This window comes from Acytostelium subglobosum (assembly GCF_000787575.1).
Source record: "Acytostelium subglobosum LB1 DNA, scaffold: scaffold22, whole genome shotgun sequence".
Taxonomy (NCBI): domain Eukaryota; phylum Evosea; class Eumycetozoa; order Acytosteliales; family Acytosteliaceae; genus Acytostelium; species Acytostelium subglobosum.
In genome coordinates, this window is record NW_012236511.1 from 33,539 (window position 1) to 49,627 (window position 16,089).

Genomic DNA, 16,089 nt, shown 5'->3' on the forward strand with positions numbered 1-16,089 from the left:
GTACATATATTCAAACATACATACATACATACACAAAAATAATAATAATAATAAACAGACAGTTGTGATGAATTACATGTAATTCTTTATTCAAACTTCTTGACATCCCCACACTCATATCCAATCACCTCATCATCATCATCATAAGCAACTCACACACATTAACAGACACTTGGAGACATACACACACACACACACACACACACACACACACACAGAACGTTCAAACACAACATTCACATCATCAAACACAGATTATCTCTTCAAACACAATCACACACACAATAGATAAACACATTTGACCCACTCTATGATTTACATCACCTGATCATTGATTAATGGGTGATTTCCAGATGCCAATCAACAACGTCCAACCATCGAAAGGTCACCCCTTACACATCACACTTAACAACGACGACAATATTGTGTCGTCCATCATAAATCACAATCAATCAAATATCAATATACATTACCAAATCCACAACAATCATCATCAGAATTACAATCCAGTTTGTTCTTGTTTCTTTCATTCGCAAAGAAGCCAGTTTAGTCTATCTACCTAAATTAGCCAACTCCATCCATCTTCATAATCCCGCCTCCTCATCATCATCTTAAATTTGTATTTAAAGGAAAGAAACTAATTATAGAATATTAATATATCTTACTTTAATCAATCCATCAAATCAATCAATGGATATATTATCAGAGATGATTAATTTCCCTAAACTACCATTTAAGGAGCAACTCCGATCCCAGATCATACCAAGGAGGTCACCATCCAAATTGTTTACAAGATTGATAAAGAGAGACAGCGATTCAGTACTCTCATTCAGTCCAAAGACTTATAGTTTCAGTGTGGAAGACGACAGTAGTGGAAAAGAATCAAAGGAGATTGAAAAGATAACATTGGAAACAGATGATTGTTTAGATTATTGTGGATCCGGTCAATCAAGTGGAAGTAACTCTGATAGTTCCGACTCGGAATATTCCTCATCAACATCATCTCGTGGAGGAGTACTATCCAAACAAAATGACAATAGCATAGCCAACTCTCGTAATCAATTCCGTGAGAATTATTTCCTTGGTGTGGAAATTGGAAGGTAAGTGAATTCCGATCACGTGATTGAATATCTGATCACATGACACTTACCATATATGGAAATATTTCCCAATGTCTTCCAATAACAGTGGAGCAACCAGTACAGTATATTTAGTAACTAGGAAGAAGTCTGGAGAGAGATACGCTGCCAAGATTATACCTACAAAGAATATATTCACAAAATACTTCAAGACAATTTCCAAGGAAATTGCCATCATCAAGAAGTTGAACCATCCCAACATTATCAAACTATATGAATGTTTCCTAACTCTAGAGAACTTATATATTGTTATGGAGTTGTAAGTACATTATAAATCATCTGTATCTGTTGTCAATACTAACAAACATTCTTCATTCTTTAGTGTGGACGGTGATGAATTGTTCGATGTAATGCTTAGAAGGAGGGTATTTAGCGAGGCCAAGGCAAAGGTTATAATTAGACAGATACTGGATCCATTGGCATACTTGCATAAACAGAATATTGCACATGGTGACCTGAAGCCAGAGAATATCAAGTTCAATGGCGCAAAGACTTCCGTAAAGTTGTTGGACTTTGGTTTTGCACGACTGCTGGTGGCTGATGGCGCCAAGGACAAGGACAAGGACAAGCAAGAGAAGCAAGAGAAGGAGAAAGAGAAGGAGAACCTGGGGAGTGGAACACTGGGCTACGAGGCACCAGAGATTATCACCAACTCCAGGAAGCAGACGTGTGCAGTGGACATGTGGGCATTGGGCGTGATAATCTACACAATGCTCTGTGGCTACACACCATTTGTCAGTGATGAGATGTACCATGACGAGGATCACATCGACAGCACACCGTTCTGGGCCATGTTCAACGAGAACACATTGGCACTGCGCAATGCCATCAAGAATGGCCAGTATACTTTCAGCACATACCATTGGCGCGACGTGTCGGACGAGGCCAAGGACTTTATTTCACAGCTGTTGACGGTCGACCCCGAGCAGCGTATGAAGGCAGAGGATGCCCTGAAGCATCCATGGTTCAAGAGTGTCTTGGACCTAACCTCGATATCGCTATCAATCCGAGAGTTATAAGAATACAATCAGACAGATAATTGCATATGTATATATCCAAGTGTTGTTGCTTATGTTGCTTAGTTTGTCTTGTTTACATCTCGTGATGTTGTTGTTGTTGTTGTTTGTTGATGTTTGTTGTCTAGTGGCTGGCTGCGACTACTACAACGTCGGACTATGATTGTTCCTTCTCTTTGGCATCATCATCTTCACCATCGTTCTCATCATCATGTTGCGGCGCATCGCCACCCTTTATCTTTTGTAACTGTTGTTCAACCTTCTTCCTTATCTCATTATGTCTCTTATTCTGTTTCTTCTTCTTCCTCTTCTCTGCCTTCTTCAATGTTCTCTCAGCCTCTTCCAATCTTGTTGCTTCTCTCCTCTCCATGAACTCTCTATTTATCTCTTCCTACATGTGTGCGTCTTAAAGTTAGTACAATACATCAATACCAATCGATCAAATGATATCTACATACCTTTGTACCCTCCTTTTCAATACGCTCTAGTCTGTCCAACTCCTTCCTTCGCTGATTCCTGTAGATGTGGAAGTCACCACTTCCACTGCCAGCAGTTGATCCAGATACATTATGTACAGTTATCTTGCTTGAGTTGGGATTGACATCCTCCTTTGGACGTTGTACTTGTTCCTTAATAGCTGTATCACTCATCTCTCTATCTCTAACTCTCTGTTTCAATCTTCGCGATTCGTCAAATGAATGAACCTCAGCCCATTCTTTCAAATTTATCAATCCAACTTTACATCTTTCATTCATTCATTGTCGTCCAATCAAACAAATAACAGTACATAGTAATAATAACATCATAACAATGGAGGATAAACAACAACAACAACAACAACATTTGGTATCAAAGGATATATTTGTTGAGAAGACTTTAAAGTTGTTGGATATAGAGAAGGAATCAGAGATTGAGTTATCGGTCAGTTTACAGAGTACTTTGTCAAATAGAGAGTTGGAACTAAAGGGAATATGTATAAGGAAGTTATGTTTGGAATCGTTCTCAACTGGTTTGGGTGGACGTTCATTGGTCAGATTAATACCCGCCGCATCAAAGTCTAAACAGCAAGGAGATGGCGGCGGAGACCTGCCCCCTCACAAGTTCACTCCGGGTGATGTCATTGGACTGCGCACATCCAAAGCCAAGCCAGGCACTGCGTTGCTCACGGGTGTTGTGTACAGAGTGGAGAGGAACAAGATAACAGTGTCATTCGATGATATATCCGATGCGATATTGGAGGAGTTGGAGTCGGGCACGTTCGCCATCGACAAATTGGCCAATGACATAACATATCGAAAGATGCGCGAGGCTGTCGAGCGACTGAGAATGAACCAGTCATCTGGATCCGCCACACCATCATCATGTGCGCCATGTCACAATGTTGTCCAGGCGATATTCAGTGGCATCAAGCCAACACATACAGACGCGCTGCCCAAGGTCCAGCCACTGAACACAGGACTCAACCAGCCACAGGTCGATGCCATCCGCTTCGCCCTGTCATCCAACGAGATTGCACTCATTCACGGACCACCTGGCACGGGAAAGACTACAACCGTTGTTGAGTTCATTGTCCAGGTGTGCAAGGGCGGAGGCAAGGTCCTTGCCTGTGGACCATCCAACCTCTCTGTGGACAACATGCTGGAACGACTGATACAGTATCCGGGCGTGGTCAACCCCACGAGAATTGGACATCCTGCTCGTATCCTGCCTGGTCTCACTAAGTACACACTGGATCACAAGACCAAGAACAGAGACGATGCCCTGCTGCTCAAGGAGATGCGTCGCGAGATCTCCACCATTCTCAAGTCATTGCGCGATGGAAAGATCGACAAGAGTGAGCGACGCAAGGCATATGCCGTGGTCAAAGACCTGCGCAAAGATATCAAGCAACGCGAGACATCAATCATGGAGCAAGTGATCAGGAACTCCAATGTGATCCTGTCCACCAACACTGGAGCCAGTGACTACTCAATCAGAGACCGCGATGACTTTGATTGGGTGATCATTGATGAGGCAGCTCAATCACTCGAGGCCAGCTGCTGGATCCCCATTCAAAAGGGCAAACGACTGCTGCTCGCAGGTGATCACCAGCAGCTGCCACCAACCATTCACTCGGACCAGGCCTCCAAGGACGGTCTGTCCACTACATTGTTTGAGCGATTGATCAAGGCGTGGGGCGATGACATATCCCGTCTGCTTTCAGTGCAATATCGTATGAATCAAGCGATCATGCAGTGGTCATCAAATGAGTTCTACAATGGCAGGATGGTGGCTCATGGAAGTGTCAAGCACCGTCTCCTCATTGACAAGTCGGCCAGCAATCGTGTGGCCACCTCAACTACATGTCCTCTGATGATGGTCGATACGAGTGGACTTGGCATGGAGGAGTCGGCTGATAATGAGTCCGAGTCCAAGTTCAATATTGGCGAGGCTGATCTGGTCAAGCGATACGTGGACAAGCTGATCAAGTATGGAATACAACAGGAGAGCATCGGTGTGATCACGCCCTACAATGGACAGGTCAAACAGTTAAAGTCAACGTTGGGTGACTACAAGGCCATTGAGATTGGAACAGTAGATGGTTTCCAGGGTCGTGAGAAGGAGGTCATTGTGCTCTCATTGGTACGATCGAATCCGCCTCCACACAAGGTTGGTTTCCTGGCTGAGGATCGAAGAACGAATGTTGCCGTCACCAGAGCCAAGCGACAGGTTGCAATCATATGTGACAGCGAGACCATATCATCATATCCATTCCTCGAGAGAATGGTCACCTACTTCAAGACCTATGGTGTGTTCCGTTCGGCATTGGAGTACACTGAGGAGTATCAAACATCTGATGATGAGACATGGGTGAGGGAGGAAGATGACACAGAAACATCCACAACATCAACGACAACAACGACGACGACGACAGCCTCCAAGGCAAGGACATCAGTGGCGGAGCAAAAGAAGGAGAGGAAGAAAAAGAAGAAGCAAGATGAGTTGGCCAAGAAGGATTTGGATGATCTCAATAATCCCGAGAAGGTGAAACAGATGGAGCACATCAAGGTGATCGTTGAGAGCTTCATTCAATCATCCAATGAGGTGCACACATTCCCCGCCTCATTATCAGCCTACCAACGATTGATAGTTCATCAAATGGCTGAGCTGCACAAACTCAATCACGAGAGTACAGGTGAGGGTGATAAGAGGATCATCACCATCACAAAGAAGCCATCAACAAAGTCGGCACAGACACCATCACAACAACAAGTTGACAATGAAGAGGACGAAGAGGTGGATGATGAAGATGAGGAGGATGACAGCGAGGAGGAAACAAACATTGTGGCAGGTGCCAACAATACATCGACGGCTACTGGAAAGAAAAAGAAACCAGCCAAGAGTCCAAACGCCAGTGCTGGAAAGAAGCCACCAGCCAAGAAGAAGAAGAAGCCAGCCACACCAAAGAAAGACCTTGGTGAGGAGCTGCTCAGCAACTTCAACAACCTGGAAGTTTCTCAAATGTATGTTAATGATCAATCATATCCATCCATCAATCAATCAATTAATCCACTAACGGCGACGCTTGGACCTGACATACTCTAGCGACCTGAACGTATGTGGAGTCAAGAATTGCACGGCCAATGTGATACTGCTTGGAAGGATATGTGAGTTCTGCTTGAGAAAGTATTGTAATCAGCATGCGTATGTACTTGATCGACCACGTGACCTTCCTCATCACCAACTAACCAACTGGATGATGTAGACTATTTGAAATACACGGATGTGGAGCACAGGCCAAACTGAAGGCTAGAAAGGACTGGTTCGATGCCTATGCAAAGTCGAGCAAAGATGAGAAGACACATAATAAGCTACAACAGGCTGTATGTATATAGATGTTGGCTGGTGAGTATGTGTACATACTTACAACTGACTTACTTACGACCTAATGACCTTACATAATAGATTCAGGATGCAGAGTCCACCAGGAGGAAGAAGGCCACTGACAAGAAGACAAAGAAATAATAATAAACTTGGCAATGTGATCGACACTATTGGGGAGGGGAGATTGATTGGTTTATTGGATGATCATGTGAGAGATACAGGAGGAATGCGGATGGCAGTCATCATACTACCCTCTGTTACACATTAAGGATATACAATATGCCAATGGTATTTCTAAAGTAGAGGAGAGGTTGGGATTGGGGATGGGTATTGGTTGTACAGTTGCATTGTATGCAAGCCAAATGACTTGCTGCATATTCATCGAGAGTTGTTATCATTATCATTGTTGTCGTTGTAGTCGTCGTCATGCATTAGACGAGTCAGATGACTCGTTTAGTTGTATGTTTGGTTGGGTGTGGCTACGATGATTGAAATGATGATGATGGCGAGAATGAAGGAGAGGATGAAGAGGACAACAGAGAGGATACCAAGAGCACGAGCGGTGGAGTTCTTTGAGCGGAAGTAGATGCAACCAGCGAGCCAGATGCAGCTCAGGAAGAAACCACAGAGGAAGATGATGAGGGCGCCGGTGACCTCCTCGGCGTGGAAGTAGCTGCGCGAACCATGAGCTGGGGCATCCTCAACAGTGGTGGTTGTGATGATAGCTGCGGCTGGCACGTATGCTTGGTAGTAGCCTGGTGGTGGTTGAGCAAACTGACCTGGGTATCCATTGTATTGATTGTTGTTGTTGTTGGTGTTGCTGTTCTCATTGTTGTTGTTGTTGTTGTTGATTTGGTTTGGTTGTGGAGCAATGTACATGTTTGGAGCCATGCTAAAGGCTTCATTCGATGCTGGACCATTCAAGTAGTTTGGTGGCTGATACATCATTGTGTTGACCAATGGAGTGTACTGTGTATCATTCGAAACAGTGTTGTTGTTGGTATTGTTGTTGCTATCGTAACCCATGATTGATTAATTGATTGATAACTATATATATATAGTAATAGAGATAGAGATAATTGTTTATAACAATGTGGTAAATATTGTGAGTATGTGTAATAAATAATGTTGTGTATTGTGTGATTAGATTGTTGCGAAGGTGGAGTCGTCAATCTTGGTGAATGTTGTGTGTTGTGTGTGTGTGTGAGGTGATTTGGTTTGGCAATTGAATTGCTCATTTTTGTGAATAAAGCAAGGCGCAAAAGGGTCCACGTGATACCCACCCATTCTTGCTTTTGCGAGTTGTTTGTTTTTTGTGTGTTTATTGATCAAATGGGGGAACAAAAGTTGGGAACAAGACTCTGGATGGTATTCCTTCGACCATTCAATCCTCATTTCTCTGACAAGAACAACGATCCATCTGGCACCAGTCCGGCATCCTTCAATGTTTGATCCAAATTTGTCAACTGTCTCCTGCAATGAATGAATGATTAAGATTGATTGGTTGTGTGATGGTCAGTACCAGGGTTCACCATCATCCACAAGAGACGACTCGTGCGCCTTCCCCAGTGACTACTTACTTGGGATAGTTGGTGGAAAGAACAAACTCCTCGATTGGTTCATCAATCTTGGTATCTACATAGTCCATAACGAACTTGACAGTGTCTGTGATGTAGAAGCTTCGCTGTACTCTTGATCCGTCGACCAGCCTAATTGCCAGTCTGGTGATGTCGGTGCCAGTAGGCTCCTTTGAGAACATTTGCTCCTTTTGTTGCTTCCTCAGCTTCAATTCCTTCTCGGCCTGCTCACGCTCTTCCTCTTCTCTCTGCACTCTATCCTCCTCCTCCTGTCTAAGTCTTTCTGCCTCCCTTGCCCTCCTCTCCTTCTCCTGATCCTCGCGCAATGACATCTCATATGCTTCATCCTGTTCCATTCTAATCATTCTATCCATCTCCCTCTGGTCACTAAGTATTGGTTGATTGATTGATTAGTATTGGAGTGTGATTGATTGATTGAATGATGGTATACATACTGATCGGCCTTTGATGCAATGAGTGATGGTTCATAGGTTGACGCGGCGTTGGTCAAGAGTGTGACGACGTTGTCAGAGTTGAGTGTGGAGCCTTGGAAGGATTCGAGACGTAGTGTCTGTGAGCCATTGGAAAGACCTGGTATATTATTACAACAAATGAGTGCCATATATGGATATGTTGTCGCTTCCAACAAGTTTGATATCTTCAATCCATTGCTCGATCGTACATCACATGCCCAAATGATAAAGTTCTCATCAATGAACCTTGTGAATGCATCTGTAAATATAACATCTCTATATTGTTGTTTGATTGTTAGTATGATTGACTTGATGGACTTGATTGAATGAGTGAGTGAGTGATTGATACTAACTGGCAGAAGGATTGTGCACCGGGATGCTTGTCAGAGTGGACGTAGACAACAAGCATTTTGAACTGTGAGCGTGCGAATTGAACGGCATCATTGTAGGATGAGTCTCTAAATGCTGGATGCTGTGCACCATACTTCCCGTAGAAGTCCAACAGGAAGCGTCTTGTCTCTTCAATCGGGTCTATATTGATTTCATTATATAATAGTCGAGCTGCCAAGAAGAGATAACATGTTAGTCATGATGACGTTGATGATGATCATCATCATGATGTTAACTTTGACTTTGACTTACTAAGGTATGTTAGGGATTGGTTTATATATGTTGACAACCAGTATTGAGGTTGTGGAGGCGGTTGCCTGTTGAGATGATTCATTGATGGGATGTGGTAGTGGAAGTCTTTAATGTTTGATCGAGCACGATGCTCTCGCTCCAGTTGTTTAGATCTCTGCTTGAGACGTTGGTATGTGGCAATCAAAGCAAAGCCGACACCAAAGCCAAGTGCACCAGCGACGGCGATAGTCTGCAATGTCTTTTTGTTGGCGAGTCGCTGGCGGAGTAGTTGTTGGATGTGACGGATCGAATGTGTCGGGTGTAGTGCTGCAAGCAGGGTTGTAAACTTGATACCAATATCAGATGTTAGAGATGCTATTGTTGATGTTGCTGTTGTCGTTGTCGTTGTTGTTGTTGATGGAGCCACGATGGATAATGTATCGCCACCTGTGTAGGTAATACTTTGTTGTTTAAAGATGAGATAGATAGTAGTATTATTATTATTACCTCTCAACAAACAAAGTGTTCTAGTAGTAGTTATTGATTGGATTAATGAATATGATGTGTGGTTCACAATGATGTTCTGAATGAATGAATGAAGTAGTGTTTGTGTTGATGATGATGCTGTTTGTGGTGATGTGTTTCATTTTATTTAATTTAATTTCTCATTAATGATTGATTCCAAGTTCAGAGTAACTCATGGATGGTCGACCCAAATAGTAGGACTCTTGACAAGGATGGAGTGTTTGCGACCATTGTCTGCAGACAACTGGTTCAACCAAATAATCAATAAAGAATGTGTGAAAGGTTTGAGTTGATGGAAAGATTGATTCTTTGAATGGTCATAATCCAAAATATCCTTTCATAAAGTTTCCAAAGAGATAGATAAAGATAGAGATAGGGAGAGTAATGGATGCATTGACCATTGTCCAGGAGTCGAGGTCTAAAAAATAGTAACAAATTATCCTTTGTTTGTCCCATATTGCATTTGGCGTCAGAGACTCGACTCGTTCAAATAGTTTTCGGGTGTCGCTCGTCTGTTAATGATTTACTTAAATGATGATAACACTGATCGTCTATTGAGCTCTGCTCCCTTTAGGTTGCTAGGCTTTGAAACAAAAAACAAACATCGATTGTATCTGACCTCTAAATCATTTATTATCTCATCGTTGTTGATGATTGTTATCAATCTTATCTTACTTTTGTAACCTATCACTCCTATTATACCTGGTTTGTTTGTGAATAGACGAACGAATGTAAGGTTAGTGAATGAGGGAAATCCAAGGACCAAGGCCTTGGCCACACTTGGTAACATCAACATACTCTCTTTCAGATCTCTCTTGAAGCCTCAGCTTCTTATCCTCTTCCTCCAACACCTTTGATTTACTCTTTACAACCTCCTGTCTTTGTTCTTCTAACTTCATCTCCTGTATCATTGAATTAGAACGAGAATGAATGAGATTGAGAATGAATGAATACTGCAACTATAACATACTTGTAATGTTGGTATAAGATCACGTCTAAAACCCAACCAACTACTCCATTGTGTTGGTATTAGACGTGGATTGGGATCACCATCAAAGTACTCTATACTCCTCTTCTCTTTGCCTTCAAAATGATCTACATAATATCTATTCTTTAACAAGTCTATACCAACAAACTGTTTCGATCTAATATTGAACCTATCCAACAAGTTCTTACAATGATGTAACATTAATCTTGTACCCATCCCTATATCTATATTCTCTATATCTCTATCTCTATCTCTTGTACAATTGAGATTGGCTGCACAAAGTCTCGCGCGAGACTTTAGACTTCGCGAAACACACAATTTGTTGGTGTAGAGTGGCGCGTGTGGCGTGGAGTGGAGTGGAGGGGAGGGAGGGATGCGGAGAGTCCACACTTCTACTAGTTTATTTATGAGAGAAGGGATACTCAAAGGGTATTTGGTCGGTCTTGTAGATTATGTTCTCGTAGGGATGAGGTATCTGTTTGATCGGTCGGAAGACCCGACGCTTCATCCACACGACATGGATGTTGAGATCTTTGGCAAACTCGGCACACAAGCCTGCACTATACTTGCGCTCAAGTAGTATGCTACCAATCATCATACGCGCCGGCAATTGTTTGCTCTTGTTCAGTTTGAGTAGACGCTGCTCGGTGGCCGCTGGCAACTGCACGCTTCTCAAACATTGGATATAGGCAAACAGTTGGAAGAATGATAGTATAAGTGCGATACATGATACGAGGAACATGTCGTAGAACTTCCAGTTGGGTTGGCCTAGACTGCTGGTGTAGGACAGCCATAGTAGTCGTCCACCAATCACTACCAATAACAGAACAACAATGTCACGTAGTCTTGCAAACTTTCCATACCAGAAGCTGACCTTTAACAAACTCTTGTAGCAACTCTGTGTATATAACTTCTTCTTTACATATGATCCAAGATCTAGTTCAACTGTTGGTGTTGTGTTGTTCGCGCGGAGAATGTTTGTGCGGCCAGAGGGTCAGTTTCCATTTCGCCACACACTCGCCACACTCGCCATACTCTCTCCAAATTGTTACCGCGAGGCAAACTTACGTAAAATAAGATGTCGACCAAATAGTATTGTAAAGTTAAATAGAACAAAGAGGACTGTTGCCTCATAGTATTCCAATGCTCCAATGGTCAGTGTGGCGACGATCAGTGCAGTGGATAGTGGGTCGGTACCCTGTAGCAGTTGGGAGTACTGCAGGAATTGGTTGGCGTGGAAGTAGATTGGCAGGGGGTCGTTTGTGGCGCCATCCAACAACAGGTTCTGCTTCTCGGCATCGTCCGACGACAGACTGTATCTCATCATACTGCTGCTAATACTGCTGTTGTTGCTATTGTTGCTAATGTTGCTGTCTATACTACTGTTGATTGTACCGTGTAGTCCAATGATGGGTATAGCCGATACACTGGATGATGTTGAATTGTTATTGTAAAGATGCTCCATTTCTATTGAATTACTATGTATGTTAATGCTAGTTTGATCGATACTATTGTTGCCATTGCCGTTGCCATTGCCGTTGCCATTGCCATTGCCATTGCCATTGCCACTCGACATCATGGTTGGAGAAGAATGGAATCCTGCGGGAGGGGGTGGCATCGGGATAACTTGTTTATTGGGGCGCAACAACACCTCACCAGTTGAACTGTTGTACATATAATATAATAATGTGAATAAATAAATAAATATAACTTAATTATCTCTTTGTATGAATGGGTATGTATCTCTCTCAATCAAACAATCAATCATATGTTATTGAGTGAGTGACACCCTCTAATACAAGTAAGAGAGACATAACTCAACGTGGTTCATCTAGAACCCATCAACATGACCCCATCCCCCCTTCTGGATGTCATCCTAACATTCTGAGGAAACCGATCATCATTTTTTTTGATCACTAACCACACTCTGTTCGTTGTTTATGTGATTGATCAATCACACCCCACTCACGTTCGCGCACATTCGTCGGTTGACCAGCAATGTGGGTTTACCCAAAAAACAAAACGACACTCCAAACTTTGCGCAACATAATTATTATTGATTGGTTAGTGTGACCTGGTGTCGGTGTCTATTAATGGGTCGGGTTATTATATGATTGAGATTGGTCGAGTCAGACAATCCAATCAATCAATCAATCAACTCATCTCTTATATCAATCGTGCGAATAATTAGTCCTTTGGAATTCTTTGGACAAACATCAATGACCACCACCAATATGCAATGATTGTCCATTCTTCGTGCTCTGAGTGTGACCGCGATCTTCTTGACTGTCTCCTGATGAAGCAACATACGATGAAATGTGATCTTGTAATCCATGATGGTTGGCTCGCTCGACATCACTCTGGTGATGGACCGAATACCCGCTGCTCTGAGATCCACCGTCTTGTGAGAGTATCTGACCTCAACAAACACATTCAAAGTCCTTGTGTTCATTGGTAGAGCGGGTACATTCACAATGGACTGGAAGTAGTGAATGTGCATGGTAACGGTGTCCACTGTTGGAGGGGACTTGGACATCGCCAACACACATTTACCATCGGTTACTGGTAAGTAATGGAAGTGTAATGACTTCAAACCATGTGGCAACTCAATGATTGTTTGATTGAAATCAATGCCAGTGGAAAGATGTTGTAGTGATGATGGTAGATTGATCAAAGGACGATTGAAATATCTTCCAAAGTTAATCTCCCTCACTCCATCCGGTAACATACCTTCTATAAGCGGTTTGGAAAAGTATGGACCAAAGTTGATCGTGATCAATGATTTTGGAAGTGAGAATCGTTGAATGAAACGATCAAAGTTTCCACCAAGTGTCAACTTGGTCAAAGTGGATGGCAGTGATTCGATGATGATGTCAAAGTTAAGATTGAATGTGAGCTCCACCAATGCGGGAGGGTATGTGGAGGGCTGGTTGGGCTTCCTTCCCAGGGCGAGGCTGGTGATGGACGGTGGCAAGTCGGTAGTCTTCATTGATCTCTTACGTAGCCATGCCAATCTTGTGAGTGACTTTGGGAAGACGTTGCGTGATGGGCGTTGATCATACGTCTCCCCGAGGTCCAGGGTGATCAGGGAGTCTGGCAGATCGCCTGGATTGAGTGGCATGTTGAAATGTTTACCAAAGAGGAGAGTTTTGAGTGATCGAGGTAGGGAACCTGGAACGATAGATTGATTGAAACAATCACTTAATGACAACTCTGTAAGCGAGGTTGGTAGAGTGTCAACTTCAATCAATTGATTAAACAAGTTGGTAAACTTAAGGGATGTGAGCGAGATAGGTAGAAAACCAGGCTCGATTGGATGGTTATAGTTGCCAAATGACAGTAAGGTGATGCTTTGAGGTAGTGATCCAAGGGGAAGTCGTTTGTCGAACTCATAGCCAAACCTCAGGGTGGTTAAAGATGTAGGGAGGGAGTCTACGGCAATGCTTTGATCAAAGAAGTGACCAAACTTTAGATAGATGAGGCTGTTGGGCAGCACACCCGGAAGGATTGGTTGATTGTAGGTTGTTCCCAACTTTAGGTATTGGAGGGAGTTGGGCAGTGACCCAACCGGGATGGGTACCTTGGGCCCTCCCGTTGGTCCAACTAGACCATGGTAAGTGCCTTCGGGGATGTACACAGAGAATGAAGGTCCATAGGCAAGGGAAGTGATCGTAGTTGGCAGGTTGGTAGGTATGTTCTCAAAAGTGGCAAGTGAGAGATCGATGGTTGACGATGGGATTGGTGTTGATATGCTGTCAGGACTACCAGAGATATGATATGATGGTAAATTATTGGAGTTGTAGAGTAATGTAGAGCTAATAAATATTGAGTGTAGTCTTTTGTTGGTTAGCGACAAACTTGTTGCGTCAACCTCTTCATCATTCTGATGAAGTAACTTGAATATTTGTTTGATAGTGATAGTAGGCAATGATTCCATATTAATATGGATAGTGGAAAAGTGACAACTTGTCAAAACACACTCGGTTAGGCCAAGATTGATCATCAATCACCCACCACTGATCAATCAATCAATCAAACAATCAGATACAAATAAGAATGGATACACTATTTCGACAAGTGATCAATAACAAGTTGTATTCAAGACAGTTGTTTGATTGTGTAGGTTGGATACACGAACGTCGACAAGTGTCAACTAGTGGAAGAAAGATAACACTCTGTTGGAGAAGACTTGTATGGTGTTGGTGTCTGACAGTCGATACTTACTTCAATGACAAGGTTGATACTGGAGGCCTGACAGGATATGGCCAAGAACAATCATTCGAGTCATACATTGGACATGGTGATATCATCAGGTACATCATCAACAACTCTGAACAACGTCTTAGATTGAATAGTACACTTGTCAATGCCCTAGACATTATGGCGCGTCTGGGCAGAGCCGACCTCGTCAAGTACATGCACAATAATGGAGTCAAACCGTCCACTCGTACAATGGATGTAGCTTCCACGCTGGAGATCGTTCAGTTCCTGCATCAAGTGTCTCAAGTTGGATGCACAACCGAGGCTATGGACAATGCAGCTGCCACTGGCCGACTATCAATCTTGGAGTATCTTCATCACAATCGTAGCGAGGGCTGCACAATCGCTGCGATGGACAGAGCTGCAGCTGGTGGCCACTTACAGGTTGTTGAGTTCCTGCACCGTAATCGAACGGAAGGTTGCACAACAAAGGCATTTGACATGGCTGCATCGAATGGACACATGGAGGTTGTCCAGTTCCTACATCACAACCGAACCGAAGGTTGCACGCATCGGGCCATGGACTGGGCGGCGTGTGGAGACCTGCCAATGGTCAAGTTCTTGCATTCCAACCGCACAGAGGGCTGCACGACCGACGCAATGGATGACGCAGCATCAAAGGGTTGCCTCGACACCCTCAAGTTCCTTCACGACAATCGATCAGAGGGATGTACTGAGGTGGCCATGGACTGGGCAGCACGTGAAGGACATCTCGAGGTTATCGACTTCTTGCATCGCAACAGGACCGAAGGCTGCACCGTGGAGGCGATGGACTGGGCGGCACAGGAGGGTCATCTCGAGCTTGTCAAGTACCTGCATCTCAACAGGTCAGAGGGGTGCACAACCGATGCCATCGACAGTGCAGCACGCAATGGACACTTGGAGGTCGTACGGTATCTTCATCTCACCAGGACCGAGGGATGTACAAAGGTAGCAATGGATACTGCCGCACGACAGGGCTATACTGCAATCGTTGAGTTCCTTCATCACAACAGGACAGAGGGCTGCACGATCCATGCAATGACCTTTGCGATCCACAATGGCCATATGAATGTCGTGCGATTCTTGCACGAGCGCAGGACAGAAGGGTGCAGCAACGTCGCTATGGAGCTCGCCTGTCAAAGCGGCCACCTCGACATCGTACAGTTTCTCCATAACAACAGGATCGCTGGTCCTTATGGCTCTATAACATCGGCGGCGGCCAGTGGCCATCTGGACGTAGTTCAATTTCTCCATCACAACAGGACTGAAGGCTGTACAAAGAGTGCAATGGACATAGCGGCAGCAAATGGATACATTCGAGTAGTCCAATTCCTGCACACTCATCGAACTGAGGGCTGCACGGTGCAGGCTGTGGACAAGGCAGCAGAGAATGGATACATGGATGTAGTGCAGTTCCTATGCGATAACCGTCACGAAGGATTCTCCATGGACAAGTTGAGTGTGATATCAGAGAATGGCCACTCCAACATCGTCGAATACCTTAGTAAATGGAATGCTTCAACAACATCAACAACATCAACAGAGACATCAATGACAATAGAACAAATATTGGATCAACTTAAGGCTATATAATAGTCCTATGGGTTGATGGATGATGGAATAAATGAGCATGTGAGTGCTCCA

General features: G+C 43.7%; 8 protein-coding genes across 8 annotated transcripts; 3 read left to right on the plus strand and 5 right to left on the minus strand.

Annotated features, from left to right (window-relative positions):
* Positions 1-708: 708 nt before the first annotated feature.
* Positions 709-2,152, plus strand: SAMD00019534_093190 (hypothetical protein; the record flags this gene model as incomplete). Its single annotated transcript, XM_012895244.1, has 3 exons — positions 709-1,100; positions 1,189-1,398; positions 1,462-2,152. Coding segments are annotated over 3 exons (1,293 nt in total), but the record flags the coding sequence as incomplete, so codon positions are not given.
* Positions 2,153-2,312: 160 nt separating this feature from the next.
* On the minus strand, positions 2,313-2,805 carry SAMD00019534_093200 (hypothetical protein; the record flags this gene model as incomplete). The annotated part of the gene is made up of 2 exons (XM_012895245.1): positions 2,313-2,546; positions 2,614-2,805. The coding sequence occupies 2 exons, from the start codon at positions 2,803-2,805 to the stop codon at positions 2,313-2,315; spliced, it is 426 nt and encodes a 141-aa protein (XP_012750699.1).
* Positions 2,806-2,965: 160 nt separating this feature from the next.
* On the plus strand, positions 2,966-6,160 carry SAMD00019534_093210 (hypothetical protein; the record flags this gene model as incomplete). The annotated part of the gene is made up of 4 exons (XM_012895246.1): positions 2,966-5,658; positions 5,741-5,839; positions 5,901-6,018; positions 6,101-6,160. The coding sequence occupies 4 exons, from the start codon at positions 2,966-2,968 to the stop codon at positions 6,158-6,160; spliced, it is 2,970 nt and encodes a 989-aa protein (XP_012750700.1).
* A 312-nt stretch (positions 6,161-6,472) lies between these two features.
* SAMD00019534_093220 (hypothetical protein) lies at positions 6,473-7,045 on the minus strand (the record flags this gene model as incomplete). Its single annotated transcript, XM_012895247.1, has 1 exon — positions 6,473-7,045. One exon carries the CDS (start codon positions 7,043-7,045, stop codon positions 6,473-6,475), a length of 573 nt encoding a protein of 190 aa, XP_012750701.1.
* Positions 7,046-7,598: 553 nt separating this feature from the next.
* On the minus strand, positions 7,599-8,793 carry SAMD00019534_093230 (hypothetical protein; the record flags this gene model as incomplete). Its single annotated transcript, XM_012895248.1, has 4 exons — positions 7,599-7,983; positions 8,052-8,345; positions 8,423-8,630; positions 8,712-8,793. Coding segments are annotated over 4 exons (969 nt in total), but the record flags the coding sequence as incomplete, so codon positions are not given.
* A 1,810-nt stretch (positions 8,794-10,603) lies between these two features.
* Positions 10,604-11,878, minus strand: SAMD00019534_093240 (hypothetical protein; the record flags this gene model as incomplete). The annotated part of the gene is made up of 2 exons (XM_012895249.1): positions 10,604-11,148; positions 11,272-11,878. 2 exons carry the CDS (start codon positions 11,876-11,878, stop codon positions 10,604-10,606), a joined length of 1,152 nt encoding a protein of 383 aa, XP_012750703.1.
* Positions 11,879-12,355: 477 nt separating this feature from the next.
* SAMD00019534_093250 (hypothetical protein) lies at positions 12,356-13,786 on the minus strand (the record flags this gene model as incomplete). The annotated part of the gene is made up of 1 exon (XM_012895250.1): positions 12,356-13,786. A coding segment is annotated over one exon (1,431 nt), but the record flags the coding sequence as incomplete, so codon positions are not given.
* A 797-nt stretch (positions 13,787-14,583) lies between these two features.
* Positions 14,584-16,038, plus strand: SAMD00019534_093260 (hypothetical protein; the record flags this gene model as incomplete). The annotated part of the gene is made up of 1 exon (XM_012895251.1): positions 14,584-16,038. The coding sequence occupies one exon, from the start codon at positions 14,584-14,586 to the stop codon at positions 16,036-16,038; it is 1,455 nt and encodes a 484-aa protein (XP_012750705.1).
* Between the last annotated feature and the right edge of the window lie 51 nt (positions 16,039-16,089).